The sequence below is a fragment of the Taeniopygia guttata genome, chromosome 1 (assembly GCF_048771995.1).
Source record: "Taeniopygia guttata chromosome 1, bTaeGut7.mat, whole genome shotgun sequence".
Classification (NCBI taxonomy): Eukaryota; Metazoa; Chordata; class Aves; order Passeriformes; family Estrildidae; genus Taeniopygia; species Taeniopygia guttata.
Genome location: NC_133024.1, coordinates 21703275 through 21727643, shown reverse-complemented (window position 1 = coordinate 21727643; position 24369 = coordinate 21703275). Strand labels below are relative to the sequence as shown.

General features: G+C 38.7%; 1 protein-coding gene across 6 annotated transcripts in view; it reads left to right on the top strand.

The window, feature by feature from the left end:
* The window catches only part of NME7 (NME/NM23 family member 7), an 88813-nt gene that overhangs the window by 7981 nt on the left and 56463 nt on the right, over positions 1-24369 (top strand). For 5 of the 6 annotated variants that reach the window (XR_003958672.4, XM_002189838.7, XM_072924958.1 and 2 more), the window contains 4 exons: positions 10109-10216; positions 13512-13678; positions 18743-18853; positions 22459-22509. Coding sequence is in view for 5 of the 6 variants with exons in the window: in XM_002189838.7 (XP_002189874.2) it covers positions 10109-10216; positions 13512-13678; positions 18743-18853; positions 22459-22509 (437 nt within the window). In the remaining variant the exon portion in view is untranslated. The remainder of the gene's footprint in view (positions 1-10108; positions 10217-13511; positions 13679-18742; positions 18854-22458; positions 22510-24369) is intronic. The other variant, XM_072924946.1, reaches the window with a different exon arrangement.

Here is a 24369-nt window from a genome sequence, read left to right as displayed (position 1 = left end):
GTTTTTGTCAAAGTGAATGGGAATTTGTGATGCCTAACTAGTACAAATATTTTAGCTATTAAATCTTGGTATCCTTCCATGAAAGGAGTGATGGTGATGATTATCCCCATCTTATAAAAAGTGGGAAAAATAGCGTCCTTTTTGAAAAAGTGCTGAACATCGAATGTACTAATGCAGGGAGCACCTGAGTAAGTGGAACGAAGCAATCTTATTCAAACTATGTATGGGATTGGAATCTCTCAGTCACTGTCTTTATCCAGCAGAGATGTTTGCATCCCAGGGGAGTAACATTTTTCAGTAGTGCATATCTATGACAAAAGTCCTATGCTTTGGGAGAGAAATAATCTGTGAATTGTAGAACAAATCTTCATAAAGTGAACCTGTTAAAGTCTGTTGGAATTGGCAGAGTTTGGGAATATGATTATACTCACCCACTTTGCTTTCTGTACCCCACAGAAGTTTTTGATTTCTTACTTCACTAGTGGGACATTGCTGAACAGCTTTGATCATGGTAACTTCTGTTTGCATGTAACTTGTCATTAGCCTGACTTCAGAATAAATTACGACCATGACATCTGTACTAGTTGAAATCTGGATTTAGTCCAACTACCTTAGAATTTGACACAATCTGAGAAAAAGTAAAGCCAGCATTTGGGTAAGCAGTAGTGCAGACAAAATACTTGCTGTAGCTGCCCACAGTAGTGAATGAGAAACGTGTCAGCAGAGTTGTCAGCTTCATAGGACCATAAACTGTTACTGGAGCATGACGAGCTCTGACTCTTCCAGGTGGATGCAGCGTGTGTGGTCTTCGGAACATTCACATAAACTCCTGGGTGCTAATTGTTCGTGGTATTGGCTGGCTGTAGGACCTGCTCTCCCTTAGCTGTGATTCCAAGGCAACCAACTAGTTCTTGCTAAAAAAGCTTTTCAGAAGATTATTATGAGCTGAGATGATCTGAAGATGCTGTAGGCATTATAGTACTTTGAAGTGCTGTTGACAGCTTTAGTTTAGGATTTGTAGGTGTTTCCTTTCAAAGCTTGACTTTCCCAGCTGCTTGAAACTTTCTCCAATTTTAACCATTCTGTGTGAAGATTTCCAGATTGATTCTACAAGAGGTTGAAAATTTCACGGAGTATCTGAATAAGAATGTATGGGGAGAAAATATGAAAGCACTTCAGAATCCAAACAAAAAAAATCAGTATTCCTTTGGAAAGCTTTAGTTCTCAAAATCCTGGAAATTTGGCTGAGGAGTGTTTTTCTATAAAAGAAAACTACCTTTGAGTATTGACATCAGCTTTAATGTTAGGCCAAGTTTTGAGCCTTTCAGAAATGTTTTTCCTGTAAGTACAATATTGGTTGGATCTTGTGTGCACAGGTAGCTCAGTGTTTCGCTTCTGGCATCACATGGAGGCATTAATCTCCTGCTGGGAAGGTGGAGACACAGTGTTCAGCAGCTGACCATGGCAGCATTAGTTCTGCCTCCACTGGCTGATTAAGTGCAAAGCACCTAAAGTTTGTGCTCAGATGTGATTATGTGGGATGACCTGCGCTGCAAATCGTGCTCTGAGTCAGGGAACAGCTCTGCTTTTTAAATCACTGTCAGGCTCTGCTGGAGTTAGTGGAGGCAGACAGGCACGTGCTGAGCACTACTGACTGCTCTGAGAGGAATTACCTGTGATTGTGTAATTACAAGTGCAATAATATATGATCCTGTCATCTGCAGATTTATAAATGTGCAATAAATGGCCACATGTTCTCCTAAAGACAAGATGTAGTTGGTCTTCTAAAACTAAACTTGTCTGGACAGAGCAGCGGGGAGCAGTATGGCACCATTCATGTGTTTTGGAGAAATTATTTTCCATAATTAGAAAAGTAACATGAATCCTGTAACTAAGTACTGAAGTATGACATGTAATTGCAGAGGATTGAAGTTGTTGGTTGAGAATTTCAATTCTTGATTATTTTATATGGGAGACCAGGGGGGAAAAAGGTTAGGTTGTACTAATCATGCCTACATGCTTCATAGGAAGCTTACATAATTTACATGATCTAGTAATAAAAGCAGATTTCTTGCTTAGTAAATCAACTTAACAGCCAGATAGTTTTGCTGATGTGGCATGGAATTGCAGATTCCTAAATCTGAGAAGAAAATTTGAGGCCTTCAACCTAGAGCTCTGTTTATCACAGCCTGAGCATAAGGGCATGATTTACTGAACTGAGATCCCAGCCAAAGAGGAAGATTCCCTCGGTTAGTGCTATGGGGACAGGAGTATTCCCATGCTGCTTGGCAACAGATGCCAAGCAGCAACAGCCATATGAACATATCCAGTCCAAAAGGCACCTGAGAAGCCTGGGGACCAGAAATATTGTATGTCTGTGGATCCAAAGGATGTAGCACCAGTTGGAGGAGCATAACCACAAATACAGTAGAGTGTTTGACTCAATAGATTTCAAATATGATTAAGAATGTTAATAAGTTATCCAATATTTGCTTAATTTGAAACAGTCTAGAATTTGTGTGAAATTTTCACTAGGCAGGCTTTGCTTTCTACAAGGAGATGATAAAAAGAGATATGCTTACAAAACTCATCAGTGAGCTTTTGAGTGCAAGGCTTAGGTTGAGAATTGTCTGTAGTCAAGACATTGTCATGCCAGATGTTTTTCCTTTTGGAAAGTGATCTTTTGATTTTACTTTTTCACTAAAGAAAAGCCTGTTGAGAAAGTAGTGGGAGGTGCAACAGCAGTGAGGGGGCTGCAAAATTTGAGTTCTAAAAATTATTCTGGCTCGTGTGTCAGAAACATGAATAGAAGAGGAGGAGGAAAATGAGTTTTAAGAGACAGAGTTAATTGAGTGCTCTATCTACACAGGGTTGTGGATTTAAGTTTTGCCTGGAAAATACCCTGTATTACATAAACTGTGAAGGCAGAGGATGGCTTGAATAACATAGCTTAATAAGCATGCACTGATGAGAATTCATTTTGAGATTTAAGGTGCACTACAATGCTGAAAATCAGAGCACTTTCTGCCATGCAGAGTGTTAGACTGCACTGTGAGCTCAGCTATAGATAGACATCAGAGAATCCAGGTGCGTATGGACCTTTATTAAACACCTGAGCTGAAGAGAGGCTCTGGCACAACAGTCAAGGATGAGAAACTTGAATATAGAGAACCAGGCCTCATTATTTCTCGTGCTCAAAGAAGTACTTGACTTTTTAAAGATATTTTTTTAGAAATTTCAATTGTTTTAAATGTTTTTGAATTTTATTTTTCAGCTTTATGTTTGCAGAGGATTGTCACATTTAAGATGTTCTTCTGTCAAAGAGCAGCACTCCTAACCCACTGGTTAAGACTGTCTTTTAAGCTAATTGAAGTTACATTTTTTTGGTCTGGTGGTCTGGATCTGCGACCACTTGGTGCTATGTGGGAAGATTGGCATCATGCAGGGCCTGCGCCTAAAAGCTGCAAATAAAGCAGGGCTTGCCAAATGTTGAAATGGGAGAGCAGGAAATCTATTAAGTCTAGCATTTAAAGCAATCAGTATTTCTGGGGCTCTGGAGAAAGCAGGTGCTGCTGTGATGGTCCATCTATCACTGGCCTGCGGGGGGAGTATAACACTGTCAGTGGCTGCTTCTGGCTGAAATTCTTGGCTCTTGCTCCTCAAAGCAGGCGTTTGTCACTTACTGCTTTTCATTTGTGCTGAAGTCCTCTTCAGGACTAGGAAGTAGCATTAAGTCTGAAGTGGGGATTGGTCTGGGAGAGCAGTGGTTGGAGATTTATGGGCTTCAAGGAACAGTTTCAAATAATTCATAACAGGACTTAGATACCTGCTAGAGGTTGATTATAGATTTTTAATAGTAGCATCTGGACTTTGGAAGTTGATTATATGTTTATAACAACAGTTTCTGGGCCTAATTGTGAAATTAATGTTCTTGGTGAAAGCAGTTGGTCTGGTCCCTCACTTCACCCCTGTGAAGGCAAACATCTGGCTAAGGAATGCACCAGCACATATGGCGATAGTTGGTGGGTTTTGTAGAAACTATAAAGAGGAAAGATAAAGGTACCTCTTCACTGGCCATTTCAGCTTTTGGGTTTTTTTTTTGGTTGTCAAGCTCTAAGACTTTTGTGATTTTTTTTTAAATCTTGCTTCTTCCTAAAAACAGAAGGTGTGTACATGTTAATGCATAAGCAGGCTACCTGATGTTGGAGTCAATGAGCCTCATGATACCTTCACCTGAAATGTTGTATAAAAATTAGTATTCTTATGCTTTGAAACCATCCAATTTTTAATAAAAATGCTCTTGCTCTTCCAAAGTATTTTTGAGAGTGCTGCCAACCTGGTTTGATAGGGGAGCAGTTTATGAAAAAATGTTCCCTTAAAATTGTTTCTTTTAAGAATTTTAGGCAGCTTCAGAGCAACCTTTCCAGAAAGCTCTTTTGGTGTATTAGGAGAAATACCCATTTGGTGTGAGAATAGTTCCTATCTGCTGGTCCATCCTGTTCCCAGTGATTTTCATAGAAACAGCTTGGTCTGTGCTTTACTGGAGGTTTTCCCTGTGACAGCAGTTTTGCAAAATATAGAACACAGATATAGGGATGGATCAGGTTCAGCTTTTACTGAGGTTTGTGCAGTCTTTTTGTTGCTTTATTAGGTGATGATTCAAATCCTTTGATTCTTTTTCTCTTTGGTCTGATTTCAGAGTCACTGAGTCACTGAGAAATATCGAAGGAGCAGTAGACAACAAAGCTGCACACTTAAAATGTAGCAAAACTCTGCATGACTCCTAAAGCTGTAATATGTGAGCAATGGGCCCTGATCCTTTGTCAGATCATGTCATGCATGCTGAAGTTCCTGACAGCCTGTATAACCTCATAGAAACCAGATTACTCGTAGCATGTAAAGGTGCACTTTCTAGATACCTCAGGGCTTTCTAATTTTAAGAAATATTTTGGTACTGGTTCAGGTGAAGTTCTCTTGAGCTGAAAAAAAAAAAACAGCAGCCCCCATTTCCCTGTTTTCTCCATTGTGAGATAAACTCTAGCATGAAATTTCTAGTCAAAACCAGAGAAGGAGGAGGACAGAAGTACTCACCCCAGAATAGTACAGTAGTTTGGCTGTCAGGTGAAGCATTTGGAAAACCAAATCCAGGTCTATATTCTTCATAGGTCAAACCAGAGGGGTAAAGTTTCTCCACCTTTCTGTGGGAGTTCCTTAGTCCTTGAGCTACTCTTCTACCACTGATGCTTCTCATGAAAACCTTTGGTAGATCTCATTTTGTTTTCCTGTGGGCAGAAGCCTTTTGGAAGTCTAAAAGGTTAACAGGACAAAATATCATGTCCTGTCCAGCTTGTTAAGAATTCTGCTTTTTGGTTTTGACTGTGCTTGGCAGTTTGGTTCCAAACACACAGTTTCCCTCTGCATAGAGTTTTCTGGGGGCACAGTTCTTCGATGGATGCTTGGATTTAGCTTCTTAGTCCATGCTGGCTAAGAGTGACTGCTTTCCCCATCACTTCCAGAAGTAAGTAAAAAATTTGGGATTTGTATTTCAGCTGTATTCAATAAGTGTTTCTCATGTCCATAGAGCCATCCTACTGCATATTCACACATACCAATATAAATAAAAAAGCAAAAGGTAGCAAAACCCACATGCATTTAAATGTTTTTCTGGGCAACTTACAGAAGGAAGAGGAAAGAAACCTTTTCTTTCCATCATCACAGTAGGTGAATTGACATTTCTGATCTCAGTTCTAGAGTTTACCGTGGAAAGGAGATGTAAATCCTGAGCTTAAGACAGTTGTTCTGGAAGTATCAGTATGTAAATGTAAAGTGCATAATCACTGCTGGGCTTTTTAGTGATAGTAATTTTTCCACTAATGTGAACATTTGTGAAGAAATATTTCTCACCTATTAGGTATTGCTTGTTTAATTGCATAGTCATGAGAGCAGAGGCTATGTGTGATTTTGATGAGGGAATGGTACAGAAATAAATGGAAATTAATTCTTTGAAGCAAGAATTTTCTGAGTTATAATGTACTTATATATTCACTTGATTTGTTATGACTTGAGCTGTTCAAAGGAATGTGATTTCAGTAGTGACTAACATGCCTGTCCCGTTTCCTGGGGGAATGAGGTGCTCTGTGGTCAAGAGCTGCAAAATATTCCCCTTTCAGGACTCCCTCTCGTTCTGGAGCAGTGTGGTGCATTGAACATGTTACCCCCCGACAGGTCATCACTGTTCTCTAATCACTCTTCTTTGGAGAGTTATTTTCTCTGAGTTTCCTTTGTTAGGAGAATGGACAGAAGCTAACAATGAAACTTAGCTTGCCTCCCTCGGGACTTCCAAATCCTTGAGGCTCCTTCCCACTTTGCAGTCAGGACACACTAGTGAAAGGGTATATAGGAAGGTTGTTTGCCATACCAGCTCTGTTGACTGAGTGGTAAACTAATTGAAACTAATTGAAGCTAGTTCAGAAATTAGAATTTCAGGTCTGTGAAGGCATAAACTTTTATTGCAATCCTTACAGTATGTGATGGGAAGTGGACAGTTTTTGGTGTTTGGTTTTTGCCTTCAAAATCCTACTCCATTAAATAAGTAAATAAAATTTTCTGTTCTCATTTAAAAATGTATTGTGAATTTAATGTGTACTCACTTTTAAGAACTTACATTTTGAAATTGGTTGGCATTTTTCATGACTTGGAGTGACAGTTTCACAGCAATGCCTGTCAAGGGCTTCCCAGAATAAGTTCACCATATCATGACTGTATTCTGTATTGTCTTTTATCTGTTTTAAGACTATTTGCATGAATCTGCAATAGTTACATCAGAGTCCTGCTGTGTTTTAGGTGCTTATTTGGTAGGGTCTTCAGTTTGCTTTCAGTGTTGAATTTCTTCACTTTGCAGTGTCTGCCTCTGAAACAATTGACATGTTCACAAGTATAATATTTCCAGTTATTTTTAGAGCATTTTCCATAAGCTTTGAACTTTTTTCTGATACTGTTCTCTACATATATAAATATTTATTTTAATAATTCTATGTATACACATCGGAGAAAATTCTAGTTATGGCTCAGGAAAAGCTTTAGAGGCTTTGTTTTGGTGATTTTAGAAAAATACCAGGTCTCCATATTTTCTGGATACATAACAGTAACAGATTCAAGCTGTCCTGCTTACTGATAGCATTTTCTGGGTGTTTGAGGATTAGCTCTGCAGTTTTTCTCAAGTCTAAGTAGCATTTATTACCTTGCTTTTGCTTACAATACTAAAAGACGATAATACAGAATGATGATTTCTGCTATTCAGTGGCTAGCAGAGCTTGCTGAATGACAAATATCAAATAGCTTAGACACGGAATAAACCCTTATAAAATGAATTTCAAATTCTTAATGAAGTTCAGATTCTTAAAGCCAAGGTTGTGTTAAAAGAAAAAAAAAAAAGAGGCAATTCCTCACCACACAAGGCACACAGTGCAGTTTCTCACTGTAAACATGAAGGTGCTGATGATTGATACTGGTGACTAAGTAAAAAATCTACTGGTGCTTTCTTTGGTTGTTTATATAAATACATTACTTCCCTGAGATGAGTAATTTACAAATTTTGGAAGTTTTACTTAAATGGAAATTGGTAGCTTCTGTGGCAACTGCTACCTGGAAAATATAGTTGAAAGCAATGCTATAACATGAAAAAGTAGCATGTAGTAATGCAATTATATGTCTTTATGTTATGAAGAGGCATTGATTAAAGATGGTGCATCTATTTTATTTCATCCATCAGTAGTCATTTTCTGGAGGTAGTTCTTGAGGAGTGCCCCATCTCTGGAAGTGTTCAAGGTTGGATGGGGCTTTGAACAGTCTGGTCTAGTGAAAGGTGCCCCTGCTGTGGCAGGAGAGTTGAAACTGGGAGATTTTTAAGGTCCTTTCCAAGCCAGACCATATGGAAGAGGTTTTACAGGAACTTCTGTGAACCAGAGAGAAGTTTGATAAGAGGATCCATGGTTTTTACCCCTGATAGAATTTTCTACCAAGGTCATTGACATAGAAACCAAGAAAGAAAAAAAGATAAATAAGAGAAACCTACCTGCAACTGCCTATTCCAATAAGCACCTTGTCTTTCATGACCAATAAGTAAAGTGTAAACTTAGGAGTTTTGTTAGAATGTATAAAAAGCAAGCATACTGTAATAAAAACAGGTTTGAAGCCTTCTGAAAATAGAGTGTATTGCTTTGTATTATCTCCGTCTCAACTACGAGAAGACCATTCTATGGTTCTGTGAAACTGGACTGTTCTTCATTTTAGATAACCCCTTTGGTGGAGAACTGCTTCTCTGTAAAATCCATTCTTGACAAGATGGTGGTCAGTCAAATCAATTGATCAAATATCTTGTTGTCCAGTAGTATGAGTGTGAGATCAAAGTTGAAATCAGTCTGCCGACCCTTATTACTGCTTATTGCCTATACAGAAAAATCAGGAGTGAGTTTTTCCATAAGACAGAGTTTGTTCTGATTTGCATAGCTCCAGAATGATGGCAGTGGCAGTAATGACTCAAACACATCCAGCTCAAGCAATGGTAGGAAACCAGGCTAAGTCCCTAGGGAGTTTTCGTGGTGGATGCTGCATGTAAAAGATGAGGTTAACTCTGTAGTGTGTGCTGTACAGATAATACAGAAGTTGGAGTAGCTGATGCTAATAAAGTTTCCAGTGCTGCATAGACTTCTACAGAGAGAAATGGAAACTGCATCCTTCACGGGGCACTATGCTGCCCCCATGGCATAAGTGTTTCTGCAGTACAGTCATAACTTTGTTTGCAGTACAGGGAGTACCATAAGAGCTGACAGGAGGGAGGGGCATTTGCCATGGTGCTCTTGACTGAAGACGTACTAGTATTCATCACATTGTAAAATTCTGAATTTGTTTTTCATTATCTCATTATTTTCTGCTGCTGCTTCTGTTAGGACTTCAACCTGCAAAAGTGTTTAGTCCTAAGTCAGTGGTAAGCTGAAGATTCTGGAAAATTGTCATTCTTTTTCTGCTGGTGTATTAGAATAGTCATGGAAGCTTTCAGGAACTCTGTCTTTTTGCTTATTAAGTGGTCTTTGTAACAACTGAAATGCTGCCCTTTTCTTAAATCTGAAGTACTGAAGAGGCCCACATAGCTTTAAGTTAAACTCCCAGTGGTTCCTCAATGTCTAAAGTGTAAAAGAAGAGTACAGATATGTATAAAGTGTGGAAGTCTGTAATAAGACTGTGCTTGCCCTTAGGAGTAGCAGATTTAGAGGAGATGTGGGAGTTAAAAATTTAGAGCTCCATCTAATTATTTTAGCTATCAAATAGCTGATACTGCATCAATAACTAACAAACATGTGCCACTAAGAGGAATGAGAATTGCACATCCACGTGCTATGCCTCGCCTTTGTTCTTGCTTTACTGGGGGCTGTTATCCTCTGAGGATGAGGCATGGAGAGAAGCTACGCATGTAGTTACACTTCTGGAATTACTGCAATCCATCTTCCTCATCTGCACCCCTTAGGGGCAGAAAATGAGTTGTAAATGATGCCAGGTTTTTATGCTTTATACAAATTTCAAGAAGTTAAGTAAAGAATCAAACTAATGTTGTCCTTAATTTGAATATGTTTATCTCATTATTAAGAGAAATTTAGATATGACTGTTAAGGAAGAGGAAAGTGTTTATTTTTAGGATGAAAAAATGTGTTACGAGTCTGTAATTTAATTGTAGGTAAACACATTTTTTTAGTGAAAGAAAGTAAATCAAATACTTTGACTAAGTTGAGAAGTCTGACAACAACGTCAGCAGTAGTCTGTGTTTCATGACTGAGGAAACCTGGTAAGTTATGAGATTGTCTGGGAAACTGCCATGATCCAAGTTCCATCCTATTTAAAAGATGACAGCTAACAAGTAAAAAGATGTCACCAGATGTGGTACACAGTAGATAATATGCAGATTGTGCAAGTCCATCTACAAGTGATTTTTTTTTTTTTTTTTTTTTACTTTTCTAATAACAAATGAAGGAAGTATTTTTTTTTTACTGTATTTTTACATATAGAATATGTATGCCTTCTGTAAAAGCCAGTTTTGCCCCTTTTCTTTTTCCAGAGTCAAGATGAGAGATATGCTTTCATTGCTGAATGGTATGACCCAAATGCTTCACTCTTTCGGCGTTATGAACTTCTGTATTATCCAAAAGATGCATCAATTGAAATGGTAAGGATATAAGAAAAAAATCTATTGTCATAAATGTAGTATCCAATTAAATGGTTCATAAAATGGCAATCCACTGCCTATGCCTATTAATTTTCCAGGTAAGAAAATTTAATTTAATATGTATTTTGCTCTGTTTCTAAAATGAAAAGCAAAGCAAGTGAAGCATATGGAATACCTTCGACATTTATGTTTTTTTTATTTCTAAAAGCTTGCTTTGGTGTGGAGAGATTATTTTCACAAATCTGTTTTCATTCCATCTCTACTTGGGTTTCAGAATTGAAACTCAGCAGCTCTGGCCTACTGCTTGCGAAGAGTAAGCTGACGCTAATTCCAAACAGGAAAATAAGCTTCAACAGGGATTCCAGAAGTCTCTGAAGAGTAAAGTGTAGAAGAGTGTTGCTAAAGTACAGGAAATGGTAAATTTGGTTTAATGAGAGGTAGGACATTTCAGACATGAGATCCAAATTTTTTCATTGCACAGACCTTTCTGACTTGTGGTTCATACAACTGATCCCATTGCTTATTGACAGCAGTGAAAACAGCATTTTGCAGTAGCAGGCATGTATATAAAAATATAATATGTACTATAAAGATAATCCTCATGCCAACCAATGCTTTGTGCTTCCTTTTAGGGATAATTAAGTGGCATGGATTAGTCCATTCCAATTCTTAGTGAAGAGTCTAAGAACAGCCCAGATTTGGATAGTCACACTTAGTAATTTCATTATCAAATTTTCACTTTCCTGCTATAAAACTCAACTGCAGAAATAAAAGGTCTAGTGGAATTTGCATTTTCTTATTCAAACTGCTTCTCACTGAAGCAGTAATACCCAGTTGTGTGAGAAGAGGCACTTTGCACTGATTACTAAGTTAGTTCTTTGTATGATGTCTGTGCACAACTCTCAAAATGTGAGGTTTCTTATTTTTATTTCCCAGACACAGTTTAGCTGATCAGTCAGGAACTGTAATAATCTTCCTACACAACCATGTGTGGGCTGGCAAAATTGTTGTTCATTTCACCTACACGTCTCAAAGCCAAGAGTTTCCAAGGTGTTCTTGAGCTTCTCAGTGCAGTACCTATGTCTTGGCAGACTTTTGTATGTTGTTGGTGTGCTCTTAGGTTAAAGCAGTGTGGTGTGTATGCAGGCGTAGACTGCATGTGGACAGCACAGGAATTAAAAGAACAAAAATGTATGTGAACACCCTTAGAGAAAGAATATCTCAAAATCACTTTTGGGGGGTGAGTTTTGGACAGAATTTAGAATTATTTTCTGGATTGGTTTGTTTTGGTTTTTTTTTTTTTCTGCAGAACTTGGTGATTTTTTTTTTTTTCATTATTACTGCCTTATTCTTCTGCATCTTTTAGTACTTTCCTGAGGAGATGACAACCTGCTCTTACCTCTAACACATCTGAGAGAAGGGAGGTGATGGTTATGAGCTGGCTTTCCCCTACATATGAGGAGGATGTTTCATCTCCTTCTCCCCCATCCCTGACAACAGCTCTCCCTTATCACACACTGCACCTGCAGGTGGAGCAGAGCTGTTGAAGGCTTGTGTTACATGAAGTCCTGAGCTTAACTTTTCTTTCTGTCCTTCATATCTTGCTTGGTGAAATAGAATGCCAGTGGGAATAATGAGAGAATTTTCCAGCTTGCTTTGCAGCTGTAAGAAGACAGCATAGATTTTTGTTCAAGAACAGCAAGCAGTTCTTTCAGTCAAACTGGATCTCTTGACTGAGGCCCCATTCTCTGAGTTTTCCAGAGATAACAACTCTCATGGGGAATTCTTAAAGCCCTAATAACATTTCTTTCTACAAGAGATTTCCTAAAAAGAGAGAATAAATCTTTAAAAAGGACAGATTCTTATTGGAGAACTATTTTGTTTTGGGTATTTTACTTCTACATATACATGGGCAGGAGTGGAACAGTCCAAACAGTTTTATATTTCTTCTGCTGTGGCTTACCAGTCACTTTATAAAAAGGTATTTTAAACATATTTAAAAGTCCACTCTAAAGAGGAATCCTTTAACACAGGTAGAGCCCCTCTTCTTTTTGAGATGAGAGAAGGACTTCAGGGTGCCTTTCTAGCAACCATTAGTGAAATAACCAAGGAAATACTCAGATTTTTGGTCAAGATATTGAAGAATTTGATTTTGGTTGAGACAGGCTAATAGGCTTCCCGACAAAGTCCATGTGAAACAAGTAACCAAATTCAAGTTGGTTTCTTTGTTTTGTGGGTTTTTTTTACCATGTTGTCATTTAATTCCCTACTGCACTTGAATAGTGAACACTTAGTAGGAGCATGTATGAGGGACTAAGGACTAAGGAGGGAAGGATTCTTCCTTACAATTGGGCCTCAGCAGAAGGCAGTATCAAAATAATTTGCAATTCTTTAATCTGCAAAGTTTTGGCTATCCTGAAAACAATGAAAATTCTTCTAGCCTTCTGCCAGGACTGTATTCACACTTTTCAGAACATGAAATTTTGCTCTTAAATTTTTTTCCCCCTCCCAAATTTGTGGGAATGATGTTTCTTTCTTTTAATGCTATTCTAGTGGATACTCCATTGCAGTGGAGGACAGCAGCTGGAGGTTGAGACATAAGGGGAAGTTTGGCCTGAGAAGGACAAAGCTCTGCCTTTCATAGGCTTCCACTTCCCCAGGAATTGGAAGGCATCTGTAATATCTACTTGCAATGAAGAAACTGTTCAGCAGGTTGACTTCTGTGCTTTGCCAGCCCACCCAGAAAAGTACACATTAATGTCTGGCTTCATGCTTGGAGTGATGATACATAAAGCTGAATTTTCCTGACAGGCTTTTGAGCTTGCAGCTTTAGGCAGTGAGAACATCTCAGCCAAGTGTTGCAGTCATCTCTCCGTCCCTAATGCTGAGTCTTACACAGTCAAATAGAGCATAGTATCACTGGAATGATGCCCTGCGGAGGAGACCTGCCAGTGTATATCCTGATCCTTCTGGTGTGAGCCACTGGGCTGTGAGACAGCACAGGTGTGCGGGGGGAGCTCTCAGTGAGGCTGGGCAGAGGCACTCACCAGGCACCTGAACCTTCTAGCACGGCTTGAACTAGAACAAGCAAATTACAAACCAAAAAAAAATTTCAAAGATAGCTCTCTCTTTGAGACTGTTTAAATGGAATAAATTTGTAATTGTGGTCTAGTCTTGTAAGCTTTCTTGGTACATTTAATCCCACAGTACTATGGAAATTTGTGACAGTAAAGACTGAGTTTGCCCACTACTAAATCTCTTGCTTAGGTAGATTCTAATCTTATTTGTGCTGCAGTACGATGTGAAGAACCGTCGCATGTTTCTGAGGCGCACCAAGTACGAAAGCTTGCACCTCGAGGATCTCTATGTGGGCAGCAAAGTCACTGTGTTCTCCCGGCATCTCACCATCGTGGACTATGGGAATATGTACACGTCTCGCAAGCTCGGGAGCCGGGAAGAGAGGTGAGAAGGAAGATTTTGGAATCTTGTGGTTGGGATTTTGAAGTAGATGTTTGCTAGAAATTAGGTTTCTGTACTAATGTGGGCAGAACAGGAGATGGCTGCATGTTTGCATGTAGTTTGAAGGGATCTGATTTTTCTGATGGCTGCAGAGAAGCAAAGTGGTACCTGCTTGTGGTACTTCAGCTTCTCTATGGTGTCAGCTGCTGGCTCCTCTAGAAATCTTGGGAGAGAAGAGGGGGAGGAGGAAAATGGGTCCTGCTCAGCTTTGTTACTCGGCCAGGGCCAGCAGGAGTAGGCTTCTTTTGATTTGTGGATTCTCCTGGGGCAGAATTGATGTGTTGGGCTTGAAAGGCCTGGTCCTTGAGAAAGTTGCAGCTGTGTCTCTGGGATATATGCAGGAGCCTAGTGCTTCACCACTCTGATCTACTCTGTTAGTAATAAATGAAAGTACTAGAGGACCACTCCCATTCTCTGTTGTTTTTCCTCACTATGGAGACTTTTTCTGAGAATTTTTTTCAGCTTCTCTTACGCTCTGTGTGCATGAAGACAGAAAGTACAGTGTGAGAATATCAGTAAAAATTATAGGCTTGTTTGTTTATAATGGATGAAGATAAGACTCATATTTTTGATTTAAAGACTTGCTTTGGAAAAGACTTTAAGAAGCTATCTGAGAGCACATATCAAGACTAAGAATACGAGGACACTAAGGTTAATTTACAAGAAATTTAGATCTGATTTAATGGCAGTGCAGGTAATCTCTGAATTTGCAAATTAATACATTTTTGTAATTTCCTCCAGCCGTTTTGGAAAGAACACAGAACATTTTCTTAGGTATGATATTCCAGTGAGCCTTAATCACTTGCTCTCTTGCTCCTTTACAGTAAATGGGCTTGTTTTGAACGCTTTTTGGAGAGTTGTACATAACCAGACATAGAGGAGGAGCTGCATGTTTTAACATACATCTTTTGCTTAACTGCACAAAAAAAATTGCTGTGAAAATGCCTGCCATAATATCTTTCCAGAGGAGTTCTGGTACTTCTCCAAGCTGGGGTTGGGCATGGTGAAAGAGCAGCAAAGGAGGTAGAGAACACAAGGGGATGGATGCTGTATATGGGGCTACTGTTTTTGTTCCTCAGTGCAGCTTTGGGTAGATTACATCTTTATATCAATGTAAAGTTGTGTACTTCCTGCTCTGCCTAAACTAACATAATGCCTGGTGCTCTTGCAGTGCTCATGCAGTTATAGCAGGAAAAGGCAGCTAATGATAAAATGACATTTTCTCCTTGTAGGAGACTTTGCAGTCTACAGGGCAGCACTGTAATTGTGTTGGTCTTAGGAGTAGGCAAATTTTTGTACTATTCTACAAAAGAAAGAAAAGGCATTTATGACATATCAGCTGTTTGGGAAACATTTTAGGAATGTTGGCTAAAAGATAACATAGATGTTCAAGTGGTGTTACATATTCAGAATAGCCCAAAGGAACGTAGTGAAAGGTGCCTTACTCAGGCAACGGATCCTCAAAATTCAGTTTCTGGAGAAAGCTTTCACTGAGTAAACAGGGTCATATTAAAAGAGTTTCCTTGGGCAAAACAGTTGCATGTGAGTTATTTGTCTTTTTGGCCTGTTCCTAGCAGGTTTTACAGCAGTTATTAGATGTAATAAGAATTATGCAGTGCGTGATAATTCCCAAAATAATCTGCAATTGGAATTTTATTAATAATTGTAAGGTTGCTGTATGAAGCAGAATATGTCTCTGTCTTTTTTTTTTTTTCTTTTTCTTTTTTTTTCTTTTTTCTTTTTTTGCTCTTGTGCTGTACAGGAGTATTGGCAAATCAGCTTAACTTTGGTCACTCAATATGTGCTCAGACAGGCTCAGCAGAGGCTTTTGAGGGAGACTGCAGAGTGAATATAAAAAAAAGTCTTGAATGTTTTGAGTTAGGGACCTTTATTTTTGTGAACAAAACAAGTGAATGTGACCTTAGGTACATGAGATACAAAAACCAGATGTGTAGAAAAAGGCTAATTTTGCACAGGCTTTTTCTAGAATTAAGTTAGAATTATTAAGACAGTTTTATTTCAGTTTCTATCTCTACTTTTCTCAAGTCTTGGGTCAGTTTTTCAATATTGTTGTATTTAAGTGTTCTGCATTTCTGTTCCCCTCCCAGTGTATCATAAGAAAACCATCACAAACAGTGACTAAAATGGTTAGGTCAGCATGTGCTTCCTTACAGCGTGCCACATAAAGAATCACGGGTGTAGAACAGGGCTTTCTCTTTCTGTAGCCTTTCACCTGTGATCCTGGATGGTTGTAACCTGAGGTAAACATTTGTCTGACCAGTGTGTCCTGTATGAGTAGGCTTTACTTAGAATCAGTATCACTAGTATTGAAAATGATGTTAGAAAACTTGTGTGTCACCCAGAAATACTTGTGTTCTGTTTTGAGTGGGATATGTTATTCTTATGCTTCTAGTCATTGACATAATCAGCATTTTTTCCCCTGCAAGACATAAGCTACTGTACGTGCAGCAGTCCTATTATTAGAAGTAAGTAGGTCTCAAAAGCATAGTCACAGCATGCTTTGTGCATTGTTCCATTGATCAGTTCTCATTTTCTGTTGTTTCAGTACTCGTTGCAGTACTGTCACACAGTCCCTCTGAAAATGTAAGCAAGTGAGATTAATATTCCTTCTTTCTCCTTGGATCCTAGACATGGAGCTGTTTTCAGATCTACACTGCATACTGCATCATGACAAACCCCATGAAACATATTCCTAATTAAAATTAAAAATAGGGCACATTAATCAACATCCAATCTCAGAAACAGTCTTCAGCATCCTGAAGTCTGCTTTTTGTATCCTGCTTACTTCTGAAAAGCTCACACTGAAATGTTAAAGTTTAAATATCAGTGTTAGACAAAAGACTTTACAAGGGTTGCTCATTGCAGTTTGTATTCATGTCTTCTAAGTAAATTGCTTCATTATGCAGTATTTCTTTGCAAATTTGTAGGAATTACACTATTACTAAAACCCTTGAAATTACAAAAGTAAGGGGCAATTTGTTTCTAGCATTACCAGTCTGTCTCAAACAGCCTGTGTAATAACATAAATTCAACAAAGTGTTCCGTGAGGAAATACAAAGGGTGCTGGGGATCCCATTCCAGAGGTTTGATCCTTATTGTTTGTGGGAAATGACAGTGTTGAGAACCTCTTGTGCCAGCATGCAGGTCATGCATAGTGTGATTCTCATTGGTCAAACATGAATCGAAGCCCCTCATGGGCCTCGATTCACATGGTGTACCCTGTGATAGGATAAATAATATCACAAAATGAGGTGGAGCTGTGAGACCCTTGGGGAAGAGGGGGACCAGGCTCTAAAGCTGCATGAAGTATGCTGGCAAACTGTGTTCAGTGTTGATGAGAGGTCAGCCTTTCCTGATCTGAAGATGGGGCTAAAGCAACTTTAGCCTTCACTGCAGTGGACTGAAGCAGAGTCTTAGTTGACTGCTTCCATGCAGTTTCTGGCTGCAGCCTTAGTCCATCAGTCCTTTTGTATACTTCCCCAGGGGTCTGAACCTGAGGTGCTCTGTGCATGGGAGCTTCATGGTGCTTGAGGAATTCTGTTTGTTTTGGAGCTCTGAAAGTCCGAAATGCCTCTCCCTTAGCTGCAGTTAAAATGTCACGTATGTTCAAATCTTCCTGGTTACATTTCCTGGTCCTAACACCTCCCTTGCGCTACAATTGCTGTGAAATAGTCTGTCTCTTGCCAAAGCATCTGTCAATCTGGGGTCACTTAAGGTTCAGAGCAAATGTTGTGGAAGTTCATCCATCTCCTATAATCTCAGCATATTTGCCCTGGCTGGAATATATTACTGCTAACCTAAGGGCTGCTTTCCATGCTATGCTGGTATATATAGTAGGAAATCTGCAATTATTTCTCTTTCATTCAAGGAAGTCCTGCAATAAAAAAATTCCATTTTGGAGAGCCTTCTTTATTGGAAACAGTGTGAAAGATGGAAACTGTTCTTTAGGATTGTCAGAGACGTGGCATTTCTGAGATGCAGGGTTGAATAAATCTGTTGGTTTGTATGCCGAACACATTTGAAGCTGACTCACCACAAGATGAATGCAAATAGAAAATGCAATTTTACGGACCTTCTTTTTGTGCTTGTTATTTTTGATTAGTCATACGTTTAGTGCTGATGTTCTTGGTGCTGTGCAAAGCTCACTAATAAAACAGTCCTGGCTCTGGGGATGTACAGTGTAAAAAGATAATTACCTAGAAGACAGGATGTCCTTGGAAACAAAGATGTGGGGGAGAATGTAGAGATTTTTGGATTGACATCCCTTAGAATATAGAATATAGCTGTCAGTCAGTATAAGAGATTAAATACCTCCTCTTCCATCCTTTTATTGTGTCTATTAACAGTGTCAGATATTTGGCATGCAAATTCTAAACCATTAAGTTTTTATACTGTACCAAGCACAAGGGATCTTTTTCTCACAGAGGACTTCAGTTATTTTAAAATTATTAATAAAACAATTAAACTCAAACTTTGAGTTTTATGGAAGAGGCACATGTTTAAGTAATTTTTTTAAACAGGAATTTTAACAGCTTCAATTTTATGTGTATGATTGACATTAGGGAAAAAGGGAGCTGGGCAAGCAGAGGGAGATTAATGATTCGGTTGTGTTCTGACCCAATCTGAGGAGCTGTTGAGATACCATTTATCTAAGAAAGGAGTGGTCAAATTGTGTGCTCTGAGAGCAAAGGGAGAAGTTGATGAATAATGACTGCTGGTGGAACATTGTGAGCTGACTTGGGTTAGAAAGCCAAGGAAATTAAAACGTGCAAAGCTTGTTCTTATCAGAATACTGCGTTGCACAGGCATTCAAGAACAGCATGGAAATTGATGAGACACAGGGACAGTTAATATGTGACATTAACAAAATTTCTCTCTTTGATGTACTGTTTTTTTGTCTGAATATGAACCAAACATGCACACCAAATGCTCCAAGGAAAATTGTGTTGGCTGTATCTCTCTACTATAATTTTTTTTCCTCCCCAGAACGCTGGCTTTGATTAAGCCTGATGGAATGTGTAAGATGGGAGAATTATTTGATATCATTATTAATGCTGGATTGACAATAACTAAAGCCAAAATGATGCTGCTTTCAAGGTAAGCAATTCTTAAGGTTAGCTCTATTTTATCTAAATATTTTTGCAATTAAGAATATTCTCTAAAGCCATTCTTTGTTGCTCCATACGTCAGATCCATTCCAGTAAGAAAGGTAACTCATGCAACTCATCAGTTTCATAGTTCTGTATGTATCTGAAAGTATTTAGAGATTTAAGCTAAGTATTAAAAAGTGCTGTGCAAATATGAGTATGGGTGGTGAAATATTTAATGTCTGTATGAACCCAAGGTGGCTACCATACCTTTAGCAATCCAGCAGTGTTTACTACTGACATGTCTGTATATCCTCAGCTCAAGGCTTCCTCATACAGACGGTATTGCTCATTATAATGAGGTTGTCTTTAAAGTATTTGGTTTGCTTGCTCTCAGTTAATCTGTTGTCTTAATTTTTGCTCTCAGATTTTTGCTGGAAGTCCTAGGCAAACCAAGTGATCTTCTAATGGTGCAGGGCTGGACAGGTTTTACTCATGTATCTTCCTAATCCCCCTACCTTCAGTTTTCTCCACTTCTTAATGAGCCCCAAGATTTAAAAGAAGGCATGTTTCAGAGGAAAGAGAATATAATTAATTTACCTTAGAAGACTTTTCCAAAGTTACTGCATTATATCACCATTGTAGCTTTGCCAACCTATTTGTATGTGACATGTTTTTGGAAAGAAAAGCTGTCTTACATAATACCATTTTAATGTATTCTTATTGTTTATGTGTGAGGTCAGCAACAATTTTCCTTCACTTCAGAACCTTTTTGACTTTCTGAAATACTGATAAAGTGGTTATAAGACTTCCTCCTCTTGTCTCTGCATGTACCTGCTGCAGTATCTGAAGGTACTGGTCCCAGGTCCTCCATCCAACAGCTCAAATTCATGAGTTCATACAGTTTCTGATGTTTCTTTGCAATTCATAATGTCTTTCAAACTAGCTTTTTTTTGCTTCCTTTCTCCTGCAGTATGAGAGATTGATCCTGAAATCTTGGTTTTTGTGATGCTTTATTTGAGTGTCTGTCTGAGAAGTCAAACTGTTGAGCCAAGTCACATGTTTTAGAGTTGACTCTGAAGGGAAGAAATGGACACTTGAACTTTTACTGCCTACTGCAATATAAAAATTCCTGGTTGTCTTGTTAATTGAAAGTAATTATTAATAAGCAGAAGAATGGGCTGTGATACTGAATGCATTTAAATAGTGTCTTGAGTATTTTATGGTTTCTCTGCATACTATCTACTCTGTTTCTTTGGACTGTGCCATTTTAAAATGATAGAACTATGGCTTGCCAAAGTCTTCCGCCCTTAGATTTCTGCAGGCTTGCTTGTTGAAATCGTCGTCATCATCATCATCTACTGCTTTCTTTAAAGGGATTATTAGCAACATTTGTCTGTCAATCACTGCTAAGTAGAGTCATGTAGTTGTAGCCAAGATATGGAAGTGTGGGCAGGCACTTGCTTCTTCGGTCTCTTCCTTTAATCCTGTGTCAGTTCAGTCTGTTATACATAGGTGAACACTGTTTTCCATTATTTGAAAACAGAGAACTAATAATGAAATTAAAAAGGAGCTAAGTTGTACCACACCAACTGCACTTTGATATTTATTTCACTGGGAATTGTTAACTGAGTAGTAGAGCTCAATTTGTTTCAGAAACAGACCTCTCAAGTACTTCCTTGCAATCAGAAATGGTAATACTTAATCCCTTCACCTACCTTTTTCATATTTGCTTTCCGAAATTCTTGGGTGAATGAATTTCAGAAGAGGATGTTCTGGTGAAATAATTAATTGTAGGTAAACCTTTTGCAGAGTGTAGGCTTGAAGCATGGGATTGCAGGAGTTCCTATGTCTAGCATACTTTTTACATCATGCTTCTGCTTTGTCTTGAAAATGAAGTAAATCTACTGTCTGGTTGATAAAAATATTTTGGATTTTGAATGGCTCATACTTATACTGAACTAAAAGCAACAAACCAGGAATTACTCAGGTCATTTTGATAAAAAAGCTGGAGAAAAATGAGACTGTTCAAACATTGATAAATGTTAAGAAAATTAAATTCTTCTTGTGTTCTTCTTGATGTTATTTCTTTTCTCTTGCAATATTTGGTTTAAGTCTGGACTGCAAATGAGAGAGGCATCAAAAGGTCCATTTCAGATGACAGAACTATGCCTTTGTTCATACTTGGAATCTGTTATTTGTAAAATATGCAGGCAATTTCTGTCAGTAAAGAGAACTGCTGAAAATGAGCAAACTCATGAAGACCAGAAAAAAATCAGAAGGCTGTGCTGCGGGTAAAAACAACTTTCCAATTTGGAATCGCACCCTACAGCACTGCTTAATTATGAACTCTGTACCCAGGGTAGAGGTCAGCAATATTACTTTCTTTCACCTGTCAGTCCGCTTGAAGAACTTGTCTTCTCTACAAATTCCATCTTCAAAAAGTGGCACACGCCAGGATTTGGAGCTACCCAATACTGAGCCTGTGTTCTCAGCAGGATTTCTGAAGCTGCAAAATAGGTTTAGAGCTGAAAAACTCTATGGATTTTTCTAGCTGTTGCCATGCAGAAAAAACAGTTCAGTAAGCAAGAGTAAAACATGAGAAGTAGCTGGGGAAAAAGAAGGGGAAGAGAGTAGGTTGGCTGGTGACAGGGGCTGGTGGGGTGAAAAGCCAGAAAATAGTGTGTCCATCAGTGGATGGATGGTAGCTCTGCACTGTGGTGGTCCCCAAAACCTGTGTAGTGGGGTAGCTGAGCCCAGTGCTGGTAGGAGTGTGGCTGTGGCAATGCAGAGCTTGGGAAGAGCCACCACCCTGTCTGAAAAGGACATCTTTTTGCTTCCAGCTCCTGAGGAAAGGCTGAGTAACAGCTGTGCTGCAGACACACTGGGAATGCTTAGTAGCCTTAATTTGCCTGGCAGTGTAAGGAGACCCCTCACTGCAGAAACCCCATTACTTTGGAAGAAAGCAGTGTGTAGTCACTGCTATGTTCCCTGAGGAGATTGCAAGACCAAATTGAGTTTTGAAGTGTGAAAGTGAGGGGAAAATCCAGTTTTAATATGGAGGGCATTGTGCTGCCTATGTAACTTGTGAGATTTGATGACACTGAGTGGAAACCAAGTTATGCAATATTTTGTTATGCACCAGTTTAATCAAACACTAGCCTTTATAAATAAGTGTTCCAGTGGAGCAGATAAATTGTTTATGCTTTAAAACCAAACTTCATTTACCAGTATCCCTGCTCAACCTGATGAATGATGGAAACAACATAACAGCAAATGGCTTGCAAGAAGATGACTGCTGCATTTGTTTCTCAGCCTGAGAATGTGGGGACCATCAATGACCCTGAAATTTGCTTTAGTAATTCCTTCCCAGAGCAGGAGCATGAGAAGTTGTCAGCTGTACTGGTAGCCACACAAAATATGAAATGTAAATGTAGTTTCTGTTATTGGACATGAGCACCCAACAAGTTGTCCAGCTTAGGAAGACATTGCCTGTGGAAACATGTTTATGAATGATATTTGAATGAATGATAATTGTTGTTTTCAGGGAGGGGTTTATCTATCTATATACAAATATATATATAGAGCTATAACTGTGTCTTTTTACTTTTCCAGAAAAGAAGCAGCTGATTTCTACGCTGACTATCGAGCAAAACCTTTTTATCAGTAGGTATATCAATTTCAGCTTGATGTATATTAAGCTTATTTATTGAATGCATGAAGTTCATTTACCATATTTGATGCCACAGAACAATGGGAAAATTAGAGCTTGTCTTAGTTGAGTGGAGCTCTTTGCAAAGCATGCACCTTTTGTTCTTCCTCGGGGAGAGATCCTTATTTCAGCTATTCAGGGTTTTAACTCACACTTTTTACAACCCAGTGGTATCAGGGAAATGTCTTTTGTCCCTCAGTAGTGAAAATGCTTCTAGCAGGGCAAAACTTCAAAGCCAGAAGGGATATCTTCAGGATCAGGGTGAGGGTGGAGCTTGCAGATAATGAGAAGTAGGGGGAACACTTAGTTGTAAGAATTGATTTGGTAACAAGTATCCCAAATAATAAATAACTGAAAGGATAGTTCATGGGGCAGTTTTTACTGTACTGCTACCCTTGCACAAATGTCAAACTTGCATGATGCTAGGCTGCTACACCTGATGTGAGAAACCTTAGTCTTTCCATAACTGACCAGATGGATGTTTATGACCCAGAGAGTGAGTTGTTTCTGCTTTCCCTGAAAGTGCCAGCAACTTTCTTTTCCTCCCTCTCCATTGTGCATTCTGCCTCTTTTGGGGAGAAGGTGCCTTGTGTTTTGCAGGCATGTTGGAGCCTGGATTTGCACTGATGTGGTTGAAAGACCTGGTTTCAGTATTGTCACGAAATGCTTGAGAATTAGCATTGCCAGCTGCTCTCCAGCAACAGCAGCTGATTTGTTGTGGGTCCAAACTCAAAGCCCTTCAGAGAGACACAGCCCCAGGCTATGTCTGACCATCTTGGAGGTCAGAGAATGCATGATTTGGAATTGCTTTTTCTTTGCTAAGTAAGCCTGCTTGAATACGTTGATAAATAATCAAGAATTTTGCCTGAAGTGTTATTTCACAGCTGTCTATCTATACTAATGGTAATTGTCTGAGGAGCTGTAGCCTTTGTCCACTGTGATGTGCCTGTCTCCTATCCTACAGTCCTGTTGGCTACATCTTCTCTATAGGATTTTCCTCTAAATTAGAAATAAATAGCTCTAGAGCATTCCAAATCAAATAGAAACAAGAAACTTCAAGACAGTAAAATGTGAGATCTATGACTCGTTTGTATTTCCTGTTGTATCTTGTCTTCAAATTTAGTTTGCAAGTTCACTAGTGAATGTAATCTAGTGAATAAGAAAAATAACAGTTCTATAGTTTGGAAAATAATGGTTTTCATATAAAAGAAATTTTAAAAAAAGAATATTCAAGGATTAGTCTGCACAGTAAATAATGTTGTAGAAAATGCTTTTTTCTTGGATGTATGTCTGTGTACTATTTAATTATCCTAAACAGGCAGACTCTGACTAACAGAACCTGACATCCAATCACTTTTTTTTGTGTTGTTTCTTTATGTAACTTTTCATAGTTTTAATATTGTTTCTTTTTCAAAAAACTAGTAGGATTTCTCTTCTCTTCTTGACCAGTGATCATTAGGAAGAAGGTAGTTGGAGAAGCATGCACATCCACAATTATAATTGTGTAAAGCACTTATTCTAACCAAAGCACTACAAAAACCAGAGTCAATGGTCTCCTGTTGGTTCTGTCCAGACTGAACAGTGAAAAGACAGGCTTATTGATATGCATGTTTTGTGAAGATACAGAATTATACTTCTTGGTCTTTTGTTTGGTTTTTGAATGGAATGTTTGGGTTACCAATTTTGAGTGGTTGTTGTCTATTGTCAGGTGGTCAGGACAGAAGGCAGGCTGCTCCTGACAACCTCTTCTCCTTACTTGGATTCATCCCATTAAAATCACTTGTTATGCCAAGATGTATAACTCACTTTGTAAG